Consider the following 18,294-nt stretch of genomic DNA (forward strand, 5'->3'; position numbering starts at 1 on the left):
CTGCAGCGGCCTGGGACTCTGGCTCAGAGGCAGACTGTCTGCCTAGCATGTGAAAGGGTCTGGGTACCATCCCGAGCATCATCGACCAAATGCACACTAAGATTCCACAGTTGGTTTAATGCAACTGGCTTTCCCAGAGTCTCCAGGAGCAAGACAGAGACAAACACCCAGCTAAAATTAGCTAACTCCCAGAATCCCTTGAGGTTAGCAACAGCCACGTCCTCAGATAAAAATATGCACCCTCCCAGAATCCCCCTTGCTTCTAGCAATGCTAAAATACATACTTTCCCATAATCCCTTGCAATGGTGGTTCACTCTCTACTTCTCTGGCAATAAGACAAAGGGAGGGGTTCTAAAATGCTCTAGCTTCCTCGGTATAGGCACCCTGCATGCATTTATCTTCTGAGCTTTGTAAAGAGTCCCATTCTGTCCTTTAAGGTGACCAGATTGGCTTTTAGAACCCAGACATTTGTGTGATTAGAAAGCCTAGAAGTATCTGGAACCCTCATCCTGAGCTGAGAAGCAGGAGGTGGTGAATGTGAAACAGAGCAGGCTCCCGGGTGCCAAATATTATAGCTGGAAGGTTACTGGTAAGGAAGGTGGCCAGGGGCCAGCAGGCAGCAGGCAGCAGGCAGGAAGGCAAGACAAGGCTAAGCCAGCTGTCAAACCCTGAAGCCAGGATTTGAGATTACAAATCCCCAAGTTTTCTCTCTAAGAAACAGGAGAACCCTTGCAGTGGTGGAGGAGGAGCCAACCCTGCCCCCAAGGTAGGACTCCAGTCACAACATCCCGCCTGCTCTCTTTCCTAACTTGCTTAACCGCTGGCTTGCCAAAGAAATAAAAACTTTGACTTTGTACTTATCCAAGTGGATTTTGTGGTTTCTTAGCTCTGCAAGACCAAACTTTTAGCTTCAACCACATCAGGGCATCAGGAACGAAAACGGAAAACTCAGCAGGCCCACCCCATCCTTTCTGGCTCCCCTGATTTCTCTTTTGTTCCCTCTAGGACTGGGGACACTTGGAGGCACAGGGACTATTCTGCAATGATGAGGGCAAAAGCTTAGGATGAGAAGGCGAAAGAGGAGCCAGGTCCAGGCACTCTGGGCATGTGTTTAGTCTCAGTACTTGGGAGGCAGAGGCAGGAGGATATCTGTGAGTTTGAGGCTATCCTGGTCTACATGGAGAGTTCTAAGCTAGCCAAAGCTACATAATGAGATTTTGTCTCAATAGACAGACGGACAGACAGACTCGTCGTACCTGAACTGTACTGAGACAGCTGAGGCCAGTGCAGACGCCATAGATGGCCTCTCTTAGGCTTTCCTTGCTCCGCTCCAGATTCTGCTATGATTCACTGCTGCCCTAGCACCCAGGCTCACTGCTCTCTAGCCTCATGGCCAACCCCTTTCTCATACCCCAAGTTAATCACCGTCTGCAAACATCAGACTTCCATCCTTGGTGCTCCCTCTGAACACCCATACTTCTGTCTTTGGTGCTCCCTTTACCAAGGACGGCCATGTTTGTTTCCCCCTCCTTGTTGCACACAATTGTCCCCAGTCTAGGCGTTGGCATGGTGTCCCTTTCCTAGAAGCCTTCCCTTACTTCCAGACTGGGTCAGAAGCTTCGTGTGGGCTCTTGGGGGTCTCTCCTCCTATGTCTGTCATCCCCAGGGTTGTCACTGTTTTGTGACATGTCTGTCTGTCTGTCACAGAGTGCTGTGAACTCCACAGGGCCAGGGCCAGTGATCTCAGCCATTTCTTCATCTTGTCTCCCACACAAGCAGCGTCTCCCTCAGATACATTGAAAATTGTGGCTTTGGAGGTTTGTACCAACCTATGGGCATCTCTAGGCTGGCCTCGTATCTCCACAGCCTTAACTTTGAACTGCACTCAACAATTTCTTTTTTATTTTTTACATTTATTTATTTGTGGGGTGTGTGTGTGTGTGCGTGTGTGTGTCTGTGTGTGTGTGTGTGTGTGTGTGTGTGTGTGTAGATCAAAGGAAAAAATTGCAGGAGTCGGTTCTCTCCTACTGCATGAGTCTCAGGAATTGAACTCTGATTATCAGGCTTGGCAGCAGTCGCCTTTACCTGCCGAGCCATCTCTGCCCAACATTCTTTAACCATAATTCCTTACACATTAGCCTCTCCAGTTGAGGCCTCCCAGAAGGAAATTCAATACTATGTATGGGAGGGAGTCCTGAATTGAAGCTGCGGAGCTCATTATAAACTGTTTGAGAGATTTTGGGCAGTCCTTTCCTCTATCTGAGCCTCAGTTTGCCCATCTGTGTCACAAAGGGCCGGTGTAAATGTCCAAGAGTCTGTGGATTCAGCTGCCATTGTACTTCTGGCCACATGAGGGCGCCGTAGATCCGCGGGAGAACTAAGAAGGGCGAGGACCACAGCAGGTGGGAAAGAGGTGCCCTGGTGATTGTGTCCATAGCAACTGAGGAGCCCAAGGCTGCCTGGGGGTGGAGGGTGTGTAGACCTGCTGCCATTTCGTCCATCTAACCTCTAACTTCTTGACGCTACTAGGGTAAAGTCCAGGCTGGTCCCCCACACCTACCTTGGGTGGAAAGTGAAGCTCAGTCTCCCGGCAGCTGAGACCACTGCACAGTGTCAACTTTCTCCTTTCCGTTTCCATCTGTCTTTCCCTTTCTGGCTCTCCGCAGAGGGATGGGATGCCGTTCTCTGCCCATCAACCGCTCCCCATCTGCCTTCTTCACCAACCCCACTCCGTGTACCTTTGTGTGTACCTCTGTGTCTCTGTCTCTCCAACACCTCCCTTGGCTCTCACCCTGCCCCCTTAACTTACCTGCGCTCACTGTAACTGCCTCTAAAAACTGCTCCCTCCATGAGTGGGTCCCAATCACCAAGGCCAGGTTTGTTTTCTTTATGAGTTTATCCACCGTATTCTGGGAAAGAGAGGATGAAAGGAGGAATTACTTCCCACAAGCATCCCAGGGTGCTGTGATGGGGGGCTTTAGGGCTGGAAATCAAAACCACATTCAAGGGGTCTCACACGCCCTGTCCAGGAAGGGAATCATATGCATTCCACAGTGCTGAAGCTGGCCCCGGAGACTACCCTGGGACCCCACTGTGGTCCTCAACTTTGGGATTTGCATTGCTTTCCTGAGTCTCATTCCTGCACCTACCCACCCAACATAGCTCGGGACAGGCTTCAGGAAAGGGGAAAGTCACCTTAAAGTCATAAGACTCCTCGATGATGACCTCGAGGCGACAGTTCTCCCCAAGAACTGGCTTGCCCATCTCTGCTATCCTCTGGGCCTCCTCCTCCTCTGCAGTCAGCTTCCTGTCTCCATCCCCTGCAGCATGAGGGATGGAGGTTAGATGCCCAGGAGCTATGCCTAACAGGGTCAGTAATACTATCTCTTCTGTCTGGGACACTGGTGAACTCATCCAGTCCCTCTAACCACCTGCTTCCTCAGCCCATGAAATTCTAGATGTGTACTCTGGGTTCAAATGGTGGAGGTTGCCTGACCTTAGGCAGTGTATTATTAGCCTGTCTGCTTCATATTTTGTACATTAATGGGTATAGTAATAGTACCGACCTCATATAGTCCCAAATGCCACTCTAATGTCATGAACCCTGCATCTGGCCCTAGGCTTCACTTCTAGTTCCACTCCTGGATATCAGTAGCAACAAAACTTGGCCACAGGGCAGACAGCTACCAGTTCACCCAAATCTGAGAGCAAATAGATGAACTACATCTCCCAGTATTCCTTGTAACTGGGTACTGTCATGTGACTGGATTAAAGCCAACAGAATTAGGGGGAGAAGTGATGGAGTGGTGATCCTCCAGGATCTCCCTTGTGGTTCTGGAAATTTTCTTGCCCAGTTGCCTGCAGGCAGTAGAGATAACTTCGAACAGCAAGGGAAGGCACAGTATGGAAAGGCCACACAAGAAAAGGAAACTACCTGCCACAAAGGAAGCCTCAGAAACTTTGACTAAGTAACCAATAAAGTACTGTAGCAATCATTTGCTTTCTTTTTGTAACAAACAGGCATTGTTAGGCCTTTTGTTACAGCAGCTTCCAGGACTTCTCAATACATCTTAGTCTCAGGCTAGTCCTGACTGTTCGCTCCAGTGCAGATCCTGCTCTAAACTGTCACTATATGCAAGCTACGGGCTCCTACTTCAACTCCGCACAGCCAACTTGGCATCAATTCCCCCGGGGGGCCCCTTGGTGCAGTGGCTGTTTTGAGACAGGGCTTCTCTGTATCTCTGGCTGACCTCAAACTATTTAGACCAGGCTGGCTTCCAACTCACAGAGATCTATCTGCCTCTGCCTCTACCTCCCTCCCAAGTGCTAGCTACCAGGTCTGTCTTTTTTCCCCCTTTTTTTCTGATAGTCCAGGCTAGACTCAAACTCACTGTGTAGCTGAGGATGACCTTGAGCTTCTGATTCTATTGTTCTCATCTCCCCAGTGCAGGGATCACAGGCCTGTGTTACTACAGTGCTGGGATGAGACCAAGGGCTTTTCACACCCTGGGCAATCTCATACTGATTGAGAGGGTCTCAGCCTTCCTGACCCCACTTCTAATTCAAAATCTTCAAATTCCAACTTCCATTTAAAATTTTTAGTGTGCATGTGTGTGTGTGTGTGTGTGTGTGTGTGTGTGTGTGTCTCTCTCTCTCTCTCTCTCTGTGTCTCTGTGTGTGTGTGTGTGTGTGTGTCTCTCTCTCTGTCTCTGTACAAAACACACACACACACACACACACACACACATGCATGCATGTATATGTACTGTGTGTGTGTGTGTGTGAGGAGCCCAGAAGGGTATGGTAGATACCCTAGAGCTGGAGTTACATGTGGCTGTAAGCAGCTCGGGGTGGGTGCTGGAACTGAACCTGAGTCCTCTGGAAGAGCAGCCAGTGCTTTTAACAGCTGAACCATCGGTCCCACCTCAGTTTTAGCATAAACGGTGACTCCAGTTCTAATTTAACCCCCTCTGAATCCTGAACCACAGCCTCTACTTCAATTCTCGTCTTGACCCAGCGGGAAGATGGATCTTTTACTCCAAACCTACCCGATGACCGTTCCAACCAGTGCTAAACCTGAGTAGCACACGCCACAAGCTCAGATCTGATTTTACAACTCAGTTTCCCCAGTCTGTGACTAAACTTGCTGTCTTGAATGCCACAACCGCCATCCCAGTCCCAGCTGGCTCCAATCTCTGCCCATTCCAAATCTACCTCTCACCTCTGACCTGCCCCCAACCCAACCCTGCGGCTCCAGTGGCTCCTCCCTCCACACCCGGAGGTCCCTTCACTCACCTTGGTTGAGTAGCAGAGCTGGGGAGAGACAGAGACAGGGACACAATGAGAGAGTCGCTTCTCCTCAAAGCTCAGGCTCACGAGTCCCCCGGGGCCCCCAACCCTGGACCCCCTGCTTCTTCCCATAGCCACCTCTTCACCCCTCACCTGAGATGCCCCGCTTAAGCCACTGGGGCTGGCCCAGCTCGATGAAGAAGTTGTCCTTCTTCTCATACTCTTCGTCGTCCACTATCTTGACCTGAAGAGTCTTCCTGGGGTGGGGGAGGCACGGGCAGAAGAAGAGCATGTTTCTCCGACAGAGTCACCTCAGGACAATGCCACTGGCCCCCAGTTGGTTTAAAGAGTCATTCCTTTAGAGTCACGATTTTGTCCCCATTTGTTAGAAACAACCCTAACCCCAAAGAGACAACATGTGTGAATGAAGCTGGGTCCTGGAAGGAGCTGGGCTGAAGGCTCAGTTAATAAAGAGCTCGTCACGAAAGCATGGGGACCCGAGTTTGATCCCCATCTCAGCAGGTTGTCGTGTCTGGGGGTTGGACACAGGCCAGCCAGCCTAGTCTAATTGGTGAGCTCGAGACCAATGGTATCTGTTTCAAAAGAAGTGTACGGGGTCTCCGAGGATGACATGTGAGATTGCCCCCTGCCCTCCACATGTATGAGCACACACACATGTGTATACACACACACGTACACATAAAAATCCCACTGGGTTTGAAATCCCAACTACTTGAGAGGCTGAGGCAAGGGGGTTACCATAAGACCAAGTTTAGCCTGAGTTACAGAGAGAAAGGAAAGAAGGAAGGAGAAAAGGAAACAATATCTAAGTCTATCAGTACAAAATACCTGCAGCTTCCCACCCTCCATCCTGACCACATTTGGAAGATCAGTCTAATGTGCCCAGTTTTTTTCCAGCATCTCTGTTCCCATGGTAACCAGGGTGAGGCAGGGAATAGTCCAATGTTACCTGTCCCCTTAAGGCACTGAACCCACACACCTCCTACCCCTCCTTGCAATCTCCAAGCCCCACACCAAGGAATGTTCACAGATTGGGTGCCAGCAACTCTTGGCTAGAGGAACAGTGTATGTAGCCAGCCCCATAAGGCCTGGCCCCAGATCCCAGCCACACAAACACCCCACCCACGCAGTCACCAATAGAGGAAGCTCCACCAGTCACCCGCCCACATGCACAGCCATCCCCCTGCAGCGCATGATCTCAGGGAACAGATGCCTGTTCGTTTGAGAGACACCCCCAGCACAGCCTGAGACAGACACTGTCACCCTGTGAGACCCTTTTAATGTTCCTCCACGGACCTTGCTCTTTTGTTATTTAATTACTTTTTGTTTCTGTAAGACAGTGTGTTACTATTTAGCCTAGGCTGGTCTGGAACTCACTAGATAGTCCAAACTGCCTTGAAAATTACTACCCCCGCCTCAACTTCTAAAATCTGGGGTGTCCGGCATATGCAATCACTTCGGGCTTAGATTCCTCTCTTTATACCACTGGCTGACTGTGTACACTCTCCACACCACGTGTCTCTCTTTGCATGTCAGCCTCTCTGACCACCATCATCTCCTTGCCTTTCTCTGTGTCTCTGTATCTCCCTGCTTTTGCCTCTTTCCTCTCTCTGCCTTCCTTTGTCTGTGTTCTTTCCTTGTTGTCTTTGTCTCTCAGGGGCTTCCAAATGAAATAAAGTTAACACAGTCAGGCAGAAGACTTCTAATCAGGCAATAATTCGATCAACACATCTCAGCAGGAGAACTTACACAGCACACAGAGACATGGTCATGTAAGGACAGGCACCCACCTCCACACTTTGGGTTTAAAATTATTTACTTGAAACAGGGTCCCATGTAGTTCAGATTGGCCTCAAACTCTATGCGAAGGCTTAGCAATACGATTCAGTGAGTAAAGGCACTTGCCTTGAAAGCTTGTTGACCTAAATTTGATCCATAGAGCTCGTGTAAAAGGTTGAAAGAGAAGAGGGACTCTCCAAAGTTGTCCTCTTGTCTCCACAGGCAAGCTGTAGTCCACACTCACCATGCATAGAGAAGGATGAACTTGAACACCTGATCCTCCCATCTTCACCTCCCACATGCTGGGATTAAAGAAGTGGGCTACCATGCGCCACTGATGTCATGGCACCGGGAATGGACACCAAGGCTTCAGGCGTGCTAAACACTCTACCACCAGGGTTATGTCTCCAGTTCTGTCTGTTAAGCAAGTATTCACACTGTAGGCAAGGCTGGCCTTTCAACTCATGGTTACCCTCCAGTCTCCAGTCTCCAGGCAACCAAGACCATGTTCAATTGAGTTTCAGGATACTGTGAGGACTGGCCTCTGGAGTGGGGTTGGCGCTGTCCGCGGTGCTGAAACACCACATCTGGGACTGGGGGTCCTGATGAGGAGCGTCTTCCAAGACACACCGGGCTCATCAAATTCACGAACAGACACAGTGACACACTGACATAGTGGCATACACTTTGTCATGCACTCTCTTAGACAGCCCACAAACCGCTAACACGGTAGCTAATCTTGGTGACAGGTACGCCAATCAGTGCTCTGACAGGCAGCCCAGGAGAATGCCAACTGACAGGACAGCGAGAGACTCGAGCTACACAAGGGGTGGACTGACCTGAGAGCTTAGGAAAAAAGCCTTTCTCCCAAATTTCTGAAAATTCCATTCTACCCCTCACCCACTAAGAGTCCCGACTCTCTACCTTCTCATTTCCCGTTTCTCCACGGCCCCAGTTCTCTGGGTCTGAATCTTTTCCTATTTTCTGCTCTCGTTTCTCTCCTTTGCTTCCTTCTCTTTGCCTCTCTCTGTTCTGTCTTTGGCTATCTCCATTGTCTCTGATTCCTCCAGTCTCTGTGTTGATCCTGCCCAGGCCTCCACTCCAGCCTGGTTGCTTCAAAGCTCTTCTAATTAGCGCCTGCCCGTCAGAGGAAGGATGTGTTTCCCTAAACGCTAATTAGCCTCCTGTTCTCTTGTCTCCTGAAGCCACAGCTGGAAGCTTGGGAGGAGGCGGGAGGTGGGGGAGGAAAGAGGGTGTCCCAGGCTGGGGAAGCCGCGCGAGGGGGAGGAGAGGCCCATGGAATTGCAGCAGCAAGAAGGAAGGAGGTTAGACGACCAGAAGGACAAGAACCATAAAAAAGACAACTCTGCCACAACCTTTGTCTCTAGAGAGTTTGGCTAGGGATGATGATAGGGCTCCACTCCAAGCAGCCGCCACCTGCTCGTCCCAAAGAGAGAAAAGTGGAGAGTGGCTCAGGGTTTCTGATTAAAGCATAACCCGAGGCAGAAAGGAAGACCCAGGACAGAGCCAAGATTCCAGAGAAGAATAGCCTGAGAGGTCAGAGATGCAAGGAAGGAAAGCCATCACCAGCCGGCTGATGGCAAGGCAGAGGCCCCACGGCTGGAGGGAGCGCGTGGGTGGCAAGAGGAGGAAGCCAGCCGCTGCGGGGGCGGCGGGAGCGGAGGAGCGGCGCTATTGCACCGGGCAGGCGCAGGGGAGTTGAGGGGAGGCTCTCCAGAGACTCCGAACCTAGGGCACAGGGTTTGCAATGCCCTGTCCATCTGCGCATCTACAGGGCTACATGTGAGTCCAGGCACCTCCTAGTCTTCAGGAATCCATGCCCCATGTCTCCCAAGACCAGTTCCTCTTCCCAGCTCCCTGGGTCTCTCACTGTTTCCCAGGTCCTCCGGGATCTCACAAGTCTCACCTCTGAGACTTTACCACACATTAAGCCTCACCCACACTCGACCACGACTTCTACTAAGTCAAGCATTCCAGATTGGCTCAGTGGGCCAGCCACTTACAAATGCCCCTTTCTAAAGACCCTCCTCCACCTGAGACCCCCTCCTTGCTTCCACATCCCAAACTGACCCTTCCAACCAAAATCCACCCAGGCCCTGCCCATTGTCAGCTTCCTCCCCCTTCTTCCGAATCAAATTCCATTTTCCAGTTTGGCCCCATTCAAGTCCTTCTCCTTCCTAAAGCTCCACCCCCCCACCTCGCCCCCACCACACCCCACCCCCATCTCCTCTCATCCACAGACTGACCATGATCCTTTCTTAAGCCGCGCCCTTTGGCCTGGTCAAACTTTGTCTCTGCATGGTCCCTCTCACTGTCAAGGTCCTATTCTCTCTTCAAACTCTTCAGACAACGTAGGCTCTCCTGAGCTTGGACTCCATCCCTTGCTTAGCCTAGTCAGGTTCTCTTTCTCTGCACACTTCCTCCTTCCCCCTCGCCCCTAGCTGCCCTGCCCTGAGAACTCCCAAGGCCCCACCCTGTCTCTACAGCCTCTCGCAACCTCTTAGTTAAGTCTATTTCACAGGACCTGCCTACTCTGGCGACACACCCAGCCACATCCCCATCTTTTATTCAAGCAGGGTCATTTCTTAGATCCAGCCTACCTTAGCTCTGTCCCCTCCTTCAGCCAAGGCCATTTCCCAGGCCCCACTCTTCTGGCCTTGCCCATCTCCAGCAAAGACTATTTCCCACACTCTGCCCTGCCCCATCCCCAGCCAAATCATTTTTTCAGGCTCTACCCACTCCCAGCCAAGCCATTCTTTAGTGACCCCTCTCACCCTGGCCCCACCCCATCGCCTGCTAGGGTTATTCTTTTTTGTTTGTTTGTTTGTTTTTTGGAGCGGGGACAGGGTTTCCCTTTGTAGCCAAGGCTGTCCTGGAACTTGCTTTGTAGACCAGGCTCTCCGAAATCGGCCTGCATCTGCCTCCTGAGTGCTGGGATTAATGGCATGCGCCACCACTGCCTGCCAGGTTTAGGGCTGTTCTTCAGGTCAGCTTGACCCTGATCTCATCCCACCCACTCTCAGCTAGGGTTGTTCCTTAGGCCCACCCAGCCCTTCCTCAGGCTCTACCTCTCTTCCACGCGTGCTTACATGGTCTCGTCATCGCCGAACTCCAGCTCTCCACAAGCATCCTCGTAGTGCACACCACCACCACGAGCCGTGCCGTCCACTGTGCGGTAGGGAAGGCGTACGGTGCCACGTGCGCCAGAGCTGCGCACCACACGCACATCCACGGTGCCCATGCACTCGCTCACATGCAGCAGGCGGTCCTGGAAGGAGAAGATGCCCGCGTGGTCGTCGTCCAGAATGGTGACGGTGGCCAGCAGTGGCGCCACCAGCCGCCCCTTGGGCCGCCCACCGCCGTCGGGCTCGAACATGCCCTGAGCATCGCCCACACGCAGGTTCAGCAGCCTCACGAAGAAGTGCTCGTCCTCCTCGAAGATGTCGTCGTCGATGATGCCGATGCGCAGCTCCTTCTGCGTCTCCCCGGGCTTGAACACCAGCGTGCCCTCGCTGCAGACGAGAACCAGAGGGGGCTGTCCCTATTATGTGCATATGTGTGTACAGTGCCTGCCAAGACCGGGAGATCCCCCAATGCTGGAGGTACAGAGTTGTGTGCCTCCCTTCAAGGGTGTCGGGACTCCAATCCAGGTCTTTTGGGAGAGCAGCCAGTGCTCTTAACCTTTAAGTCATCTCTCCAGTCCCAAGGACAGGCCTTAATGTCCTCAGGTTCCCTTTAGTATCTGCTGAAGTGGGAGTTTGGTGCAAAGCCCCTTAGCTTCTAGATTCTGTATTTGTTATCTGTAGTGGCTGTGGGCAGTGTTGGGTTGAATAGCGGGGATTTAGGGACTTTGGAATAGACCTTGTCGTTCTGATGATTGATTGATAGATAGATAGATAGATAGATAGATAGATGGATGGATAGATGGATGGATAGATAGATAGATGGAGAGATAGACAGACAGACAGATCAGGGATGGGTAAGATGGCCCAATGGGTAAAAGTGATTGCCGCCAATGTTGATGACCTGAGCTTGATTCCTGAGATTCTCAAGGTAGAAGGAAGGTGTTGACTTCAGCCATAAGTTGTCCCCCTGATCTTCGTGCATGCATACATTAGGCATATATATATATGTATATATATATACATATATATACATACACACACACACACAAATAAATGTAATCTAGGGGCTGGATCAGTGGCTAAGGGTACTGGCTGCTCTTCCAAAGGAACACACACACACACACACACACACACATGCTCAAAACCATTTATTACTCTAGTATTAGGGTCCTGGTACCCTCTTCTGGCTTCTGTGGGTGCCAAGCATACACTGGTGTGCAGACATACATGTAGAGAAAACACTCATACACATAAAATAAAACAACAACAACAAAAAACTTTAAAAATGAAACCTAAAAATTAAAGAAAAATAAGACAAAAACCTGAGCATAGTGGTGCAGCTACACCCCAGTCCCTCACTGGGGGGATTCTACACAGGTGTTCTATGGGTAAGCTACACCCCCATGCTGACTCAGATGTTAGTGAATCCTGAACCCTGCAGATGAGGGGCCCCTTGGTTTGGAGCTCTGGGACTGGAAAGTGGAAGCCACCAACACTGTGCCAGTGTTGTCTAAAAGGTTCTTCAGGAAAACCCCAACTCAGTGGGAGGGACATAGGCACCCAGGGTCCTGTAGAACTAAGAATAAATGGCTAGAGTCAGGGGCTCCTTGTTACTGGAGCCCTTGCCTTGACAGACCCTGTCTTTGGTGGCTCCGAGCCTCGTGAGCCAACAGCCTGTGAGCCTAGCTCAACCATAGAGCAAGGAGGTGAATGGCCTCCAACCCCAGTGTCTCAGATGTACAAGGGAGCTAATAGCAGCAGAGAGCCATTTGCTTGAGGAGGGGACTTTAAATTCATACAGAAGCGCTCAATGAAATTTAGCTGGCTGTGGTAACTCACAGCTATAACCTTAGCACTTGGGAGGCAGAGGCAGGATTACCACTTTGAGGCTCGCCCAGCCTATACAGCCAGAATAGTCTCAAGCAAAATAAAACAAATTGTCTAGTGATATTTGCATACAATTGTTAGAATCCTAGAAGTCTACAAGCTGGGGTTGTGGCTGAGTGGTAGAGGGCCTGCCTAGTGGCCACAATGTCCTGGGTTTCATCCCCAACGCTGCATAAACCATGTGTAATGGTGCATGCCTGTTATCCCAACACAAAGAGAGGCAGGGGGATTGGGAGTTCAAGAGCACCATGTGCCATGTAGAAAGTTCTAGAGCAGTTTGGATGACCAAAGATTTGACCTAAAGACAAACCTCTCAGAATTCTAAAATAAGATATTTGAAATTCTAACTTAAGGGGGAGCAGAACATGGGGGTAGCTTCATCTTTATCAAATAATCAAACTGGACCCCCGCCGGCAACAAAGGAGCAGGCACCGTGCACCTGCAAAGTGCACCAAGGAGGCAGCTTCCCTTCCTTGGCCTCCTGCGCAAAGTACACACAACGTGGTCTCTGTCTGTGGAACTATGAGGCCAGGTCAAATTGCAGATAGTTCTAGGACCCTCGTTTCAAATGCACTGGGGATGGGGAGGAAGATGCATAAGCACGAGGACCTGAGTTCAGCTCCCGAGAGCCTATATGAATGCCAAGTGGGCATGGTGGCCCAGGTTTAACTCCAGCCCCATAGGGTGGAGACTGGATCCTTAGAGCACGCTGGCTAGGAAAGCTAGCACTATCTGCAAACTCTGAGTGATGGGAGAGCCCGCCTCATGAATGAGGTGAGGGGAGATGGAGGGTGACTCCCATCATCACATCCACTGTCATACATGTGTACCGACACACATTCAAACATTCCTGTACACACATAGGGACACACCAATCAGCCACACATGTGAAAACGGGAGAGGAGAGAAACATGGACACAAAACTCATGGGAGGTCTAAGAAACAGAATGAAGAAAGTCATTGAGATGTGGCAGTCAAGTGACATGTGTGCCTTTGGGTTCAATGGGAGGAGAGTGAGGACACTATGCCAGAGGATGCCATGGGGACCCTGGAAGAGGCAGGCAGGTCCTGGAGATTCACCAGGTTGACTCTGCTACATTCCATTAATTAAAATAAAATAAGGGCTGGAGAGATGGCTCAGTGGTTAAGAGCACTGGCTGCTCTTCCAGAGGTCTTGAGTTCAATTCCCAGCAACCACATGGTGGCTCACAACCATCTGTAATGGGATCTGATGCCCTCTTCTGGTGTGTCTGAAGACAGTGTACTCATATACACCTAAAATAAATAAATCTTTAAAAAATAAAATAAAATAGTATGCCAGGCAGTAGTAGCACATACCTTCAACCCCAGCACTAAGGAAGCAGAGGCAGGCAGATCTGCATTTGAGGCCACCCTGGTCTACAGAGTGAGTTCCAGGACAGCCAGGGCTACACAGAGAAACCCTGTTTTAAACAAACAAACAAACAAACAAACAAACAAGCAAAGCATGGTCCAGAAATAAGAGGTACAAATAACTTGTGAATGTTGAGGGGAAAAATCTCAGAGGCAAGTCTGCCTACCCCAGAATCTGGTACATTTAGGAGGTAGGAAAATTATTACATAGAACCAGCACTTCTTCCCCACGGCTAAGAGCTTGATAAAACTATAGACATTACAAGGGCCTGTCTGTACACCAAGAGCGTCAGGTAACGAGGGCGAGGTGAAAAGCAGTGTGGTGTAGCTCCTTTAGCACAGGGCACCCTATAAATGTATTTAAGCAGCAGGGATGCCCCTTCCTCTGAATAACAAAATATTCCATAGTGGTGTGGCTCAGTGGTTACACCCTGCCTAGAATCCCCCAGTGAGGGGCTTGGGGCATGGCTCAGGGAAGTGAAGGAATGAATGATGGCTGGATCATGAATGAATGAATGATGAATGAATGCATTCATACACTGATGCTACAGATCTGCAAATAGAAAGGAAGGGAGACTCTAGAGGAAATCCTGAGGCTCAGCCCAAGGGAGGCACTATGCCTCCCTTCTTCTCATGTGACCTGCCTAGAACCCACTTGAACCTAGACTCACCTATGCTCAGGACCAATCTGGACAAAGACTATACTACCTACCTATACTATACTATTATACTATAGTACACTAGCACACTATAGTACACTAGCTATTCTAAGACTTACCTGGACCTGGGACACACTTGTAGTTGGGATCTATGTGGGCCTGAGAGTCTCCCGAAGCAGGACCTATCTTTACTTGGGAACTACTTGGACCCAAGAGCCACCTAGATTGGGACCCACCTGGATCTTGGTCCTACTCATAGCTGGGACCCACGTGAACCTGAGAGTAACCTGTACCAGGACGCACCTGTACTCATAATCGGAGCCTGCCTTTGCAGAGCCATCCTCCGTGCGGTAGTCCACGTAGAAGGTGCTGTTGCCCTCACCACCCTGGCAAGCCACCGACAGCAGCACTGACCCGCAGTTCTCCAGGCAGTGGTAGAGGCTGGGCTCAAAGAAGATGCGGCTGGCACCATCGTCCTCATCATCGGGGGCACCATCGTTGGCCCCAGGCCTGCGGGCAGCATCCGCAGCGTGTCGGCGCAGCACGTTGCCCGCACCTGTCATCAGCCGCGTGGCCTGGATGCGGTAGAAGGCACGGCTCTTCTGCTGGTGCAGCAGTGCATAGTACTTGGCGATGCCCACCAGCTGCTCCAGGTCCTTATCCGGGTGCTTCTGCTTTAAGTCCTTAAGAATCTGGATGACCTCGCGCCGGCTGGCGTCCAGCTCACGTGCCTCAGCAGGACCTGTGCCCAATGCACCCAGCTCGCCTGGGACCTCAGTGCCCACGAATGTGCCATCCAGCTCGATGCTCTTGGGCGGGTCTCCCTCTGCCCCGATGATGATTCCGCTGCGAGGGTCGGTGCGATAGCGCTTGTACACGTACTTGTAGAAGAGCAGTCGCTTGTCCGCCATCCAGGCGAACACCACACACACCGGGAAGAAGACCAGCGTGAGCAGTGCCTCCCACACCTGAGGGCAGCAGACTGTGAGTGCTCTACATGCTGTCCCTTTCTCCTGCTCATCTCTGTTCACTTCTGCTTCTCCTATGCTCATGTTTCTCCACACACACACCCATCTAACACATCCATCCATATGTCAACCCACCCATCCATCCATCCACCCACCATCCATCCATCCATCCAACACCCACATCCACCACTTATCCATCCTTCCCATCCATCCATCCTCCATCTAGCCAGCTACCCACTCACCCGTCCTCCTTCTACCCAAACGTCCATCATCTACCTATTCCTGTATCAACTCCGCATCCATCCACCTATGTATCCTTCCTTCGTCCACACATCCACTCATCTATCAACACAAGCATGCACACAGCCATCCACCCGTTTTCCCATTCACCCACTCATGCATTCTTCTGCAGCCCTACTATTTATCCCCCCTCCTTCCTTTCCCCATCTCATGCCAGTTTTAATGGCCTAACTCTTCGTCTCTGCCTCTCTTACTGTCTCTTCTGTCTGCCCCCTTCTCCCAGCCGGTGTTTTTAATCTTCCCTCTCTCTTCTCCTTTCCACTTGTTCCTGTTACCTAGGTTCCCTCGCCTCTATGTCCTTTTTTTTTTTTTTTTTTTTTTTTTTTTTTTTTAGACACCCGGCTCTCTCCCTTGAAGCGTCTTCAAAGTTTTTCTCCTCTGCCCTCTCAGTAAGTGCGCCTCTCCAAACGGCATGTGCTCTTTGCCCGTCTCCCTCCTGGTCGTCTTATCCATCTACCCACTGAGCGCTATACCTTGCTGCATACGCACTAGACACCAAGACATTCTTAGCCTCCGCCAAGTGACGATGTCCCACTTGTGGTCCTGGCTTATCAGGGTCGTCTCTTCCTGTGCCTCCCCCTCCATTTCCTCCTCTTCACCTTGCACACATGTTCTCTGATCGCCGCAATCAGTCCATCTCACCATACGAGAACTGGTGACCCGAGCTCCAGACAGCCTTTCCTTCCTCAGAGTCTGAGCGGATCTCATGGGCAAGACTGACTCTAAAAGTTCATTTCCGGGACCTGGGGCAATCATTGATCTTTCATTCCTTGGAAGCTGCCCCACGTCAGGTAGCTGAGGAAATCCAGTGACCTCATGGTCAGTCAATGAGGGACTCTAAGCTGGAGCTGCCATGCCTGTCCCTAGCACAGAGCACGGCCTGCTCCTGGCACAGTTTGGTGATTGGAGCGACTTGGGAGGCTGAGGCAAGAGGACAGCATGGTCTAGGCTAGCCTGGAAAACTTGGTGAAATCTTTTCTCAAAAAGCTGTGGTGGGGGCTTGGGGGCTGGGAAGATGGTCCTGAGTTCAATTCCCAGAAACCACATGGTGGCTCACAACCATCTGTAATGGGGTCCGATGCCCTCTTCTGGTGTGTCTGAGGACATTGACAGTGCACTCACATACATACAACAAATAAATATGTGAAAAAAAGCTCCGTGGGTAAAGATGCACGCTGCCAAGATGGACACCCTGAGGTATCCCCAGGGCCCACAGAGTAGAAGGAGAAAACTGATTCTTTCAAGTTATCCTCTGCCTTTCTTCCTGGGTACCCACCATATACGTCCAACACAAACATCAACTTTAGAGGGGTTTAGTCAGGTGTGGTGGGGCATGCCTTTGGCTCTGGGAAGGCAGAGGCAGGTTGATCTCTACAAGTTCAAAACAGGCCAGGGCCTTGTCTCAAAAGTTATTTTTTTTTTAATTTTTAAAATATTTTAGGTTTTGAGAAAGAAATCGGTGGAGCTGGAATGATATAGCTCAGTGGTTAAGAGCACTGGCTGTTCTTCCAGAGGACCCAGGAGATTCAGTTGCCAGCGCTCACACGGAGGTTTGCAACTATCTAAAACTCCAGTTCCAGGGATCCAGCATCCTCTCCTAGTCTCTGCAGGCAGCAGGCACACATGGTGCACAGACATGCAGTAAAACACTCGTACATGTAAAATAAAAATAAATAAATCCCCCCAAAATGGCTTCATGGTAGAATGCTTGCCTAGAACCTATGATTGAAGGGCTGGGACCTTGGCTCAGTACCACCTGCCTAGCATGTGAAGGCCCTAGCCTAGCATGTGAAGGCCCTGGCCTAGCATGTGAAGGTCCTGGCCTAGCATGTGAAGGCCCTGGCCTAGCATGTGAAGGCCCTGGCCTAGCATGTGAAGGCCCTGGCCTAGCATGTGAAGGTCCTGGCCTAGCATGTGAAGGCCCTGGCCTAGCATGTGAAGGTCCTAGCCTAGCATGTGAAAGTCCTGGCCTAGCATGTGAAGGTCCTGGCCTAGCATGTGAAGGTCCTAGCCTAGCATGTGAAGGTCCTAGCCTAGCATGTGAAGGTCCTAGCTTCAATCTCCAATACAAAAAAGCAAAGCAAACAACCAACAAAAACTGACTGAGCAGTGGTGGTGCAGCCTTTAATCCCAGCACTTGGGAGGCAGAGGCAGGTGGATCTCTGAGTTTGAGACCAGCCTGGTCTACAGAGTGAGTTCCAGGACAGCCAGAGCTACACAGAGAAGCCCTGTCTTGAAAAATTAAAAAAAATTTTTTAACTGAGAGAGAGGAAGAGAGAATATTTGTGCAGTTGTCTAAGGCCAGAAAGGGGTATCAAATCCCCTGGAACTGGACTTAGAGGAATTGTGAGCCACAGATCTGGGTGCTGTGAACCCATCCTGTCTCCTCTGCAAGAGCAGCAGGCACTCCCCACTGCTAAGCCATCTCTCCAGCTCACAAAGGCTATCACATAAATATCCACGATACCATCCTTCTCATTAAAGGTAAGAAGGAGAAGGTGGAAGAGCTCTTCAGATGACGTGGTCCCCAAGTTTCTTACAAAGATGTCTGAGAGAGAAAGGATTTTTCATTGTTTATAACATTATTTATTTATTGTTGTGAAGTGGGAGGGGGCTTGGAGGTCAGAGACAAACTTTCAGAAGTTACTCAGGCCCTCAGCCTTGGCTACAAAGCACCTCTACCCACTGAGCAATCCTGCCAGTCCAGATCTGGTCTCTCCAGCCCTTAGTCCTCACCCCTTAGTGTGTCCAGATGGCTCTGCGACCTCATAGCTCCACTGGGGCAAAAGCAGGCGAGAGCACTCATGGAGGCTCCCCTCTCTGTCTGTCTGTCTCTCTGTGTCTGTTTGTCT

General features: G+C 50.7%; 1 protein-coding gene across 3 annotated transcripts in view; it reads right to left on the bottom strand.

Annotated features, from left to right (window-relative positions):
- The window catches only part of Slc8a2 (solute carrier family 8 member A2), a 33,449-nt gene that overhangs the window by 8,822 nt on the left and 6,333 nt on the right, over positions 1-18,294 (bottom strand). For all 3 annotated transcript variants that reach the window (XR_004386959.1, XM_032894409.1, XM_032894407.1), the window contains exons 3-8: positions 14,478-15,142; positions 10,201-10,623; positions 5,444-5,547; positions 5,297-5,314; positions 3,197-3,321; positions 2,811-2,910 (exon numbers count right to left, since the gene is read on the bottom strand). Coding sequence is in view for 2 of the 3 variants with exons in the window: in XM_032894409.1 (XP_032750300.1) it covers positions 2,811-2,910; positions 3,197-3,321; positions 5,297-5,314; positions 5,444-5,547; positions 10,201-10,623; positions 14,478-15,142 (1,435 nt within the window). In the remaining variant the exon portion in view is untranslated. The remainder of the gene's footprint in view (positions 1-2,810; positions 2,911-3,196; positions 3,322-5,296; positions 5,315-5,443; positions 5,548-10,200; positions 10,624-14,477; positions 15,143-18,294) is intronic.

The sequence above is a fragment of the Rattus rattus genome, chromosome 2 (assembly GCF_011064425.1).
Source record: "Rattus rattus isolate New Zealand chromosome 2, Rrattus_CSIRO_v1, whole genome shotgun sequence".
Taxonomy (NCBI): Eukaryota; Metazoa; Chordata; class Mammalia; order Rodentia; family Muridae; genus Rattus; species Rattus rattus.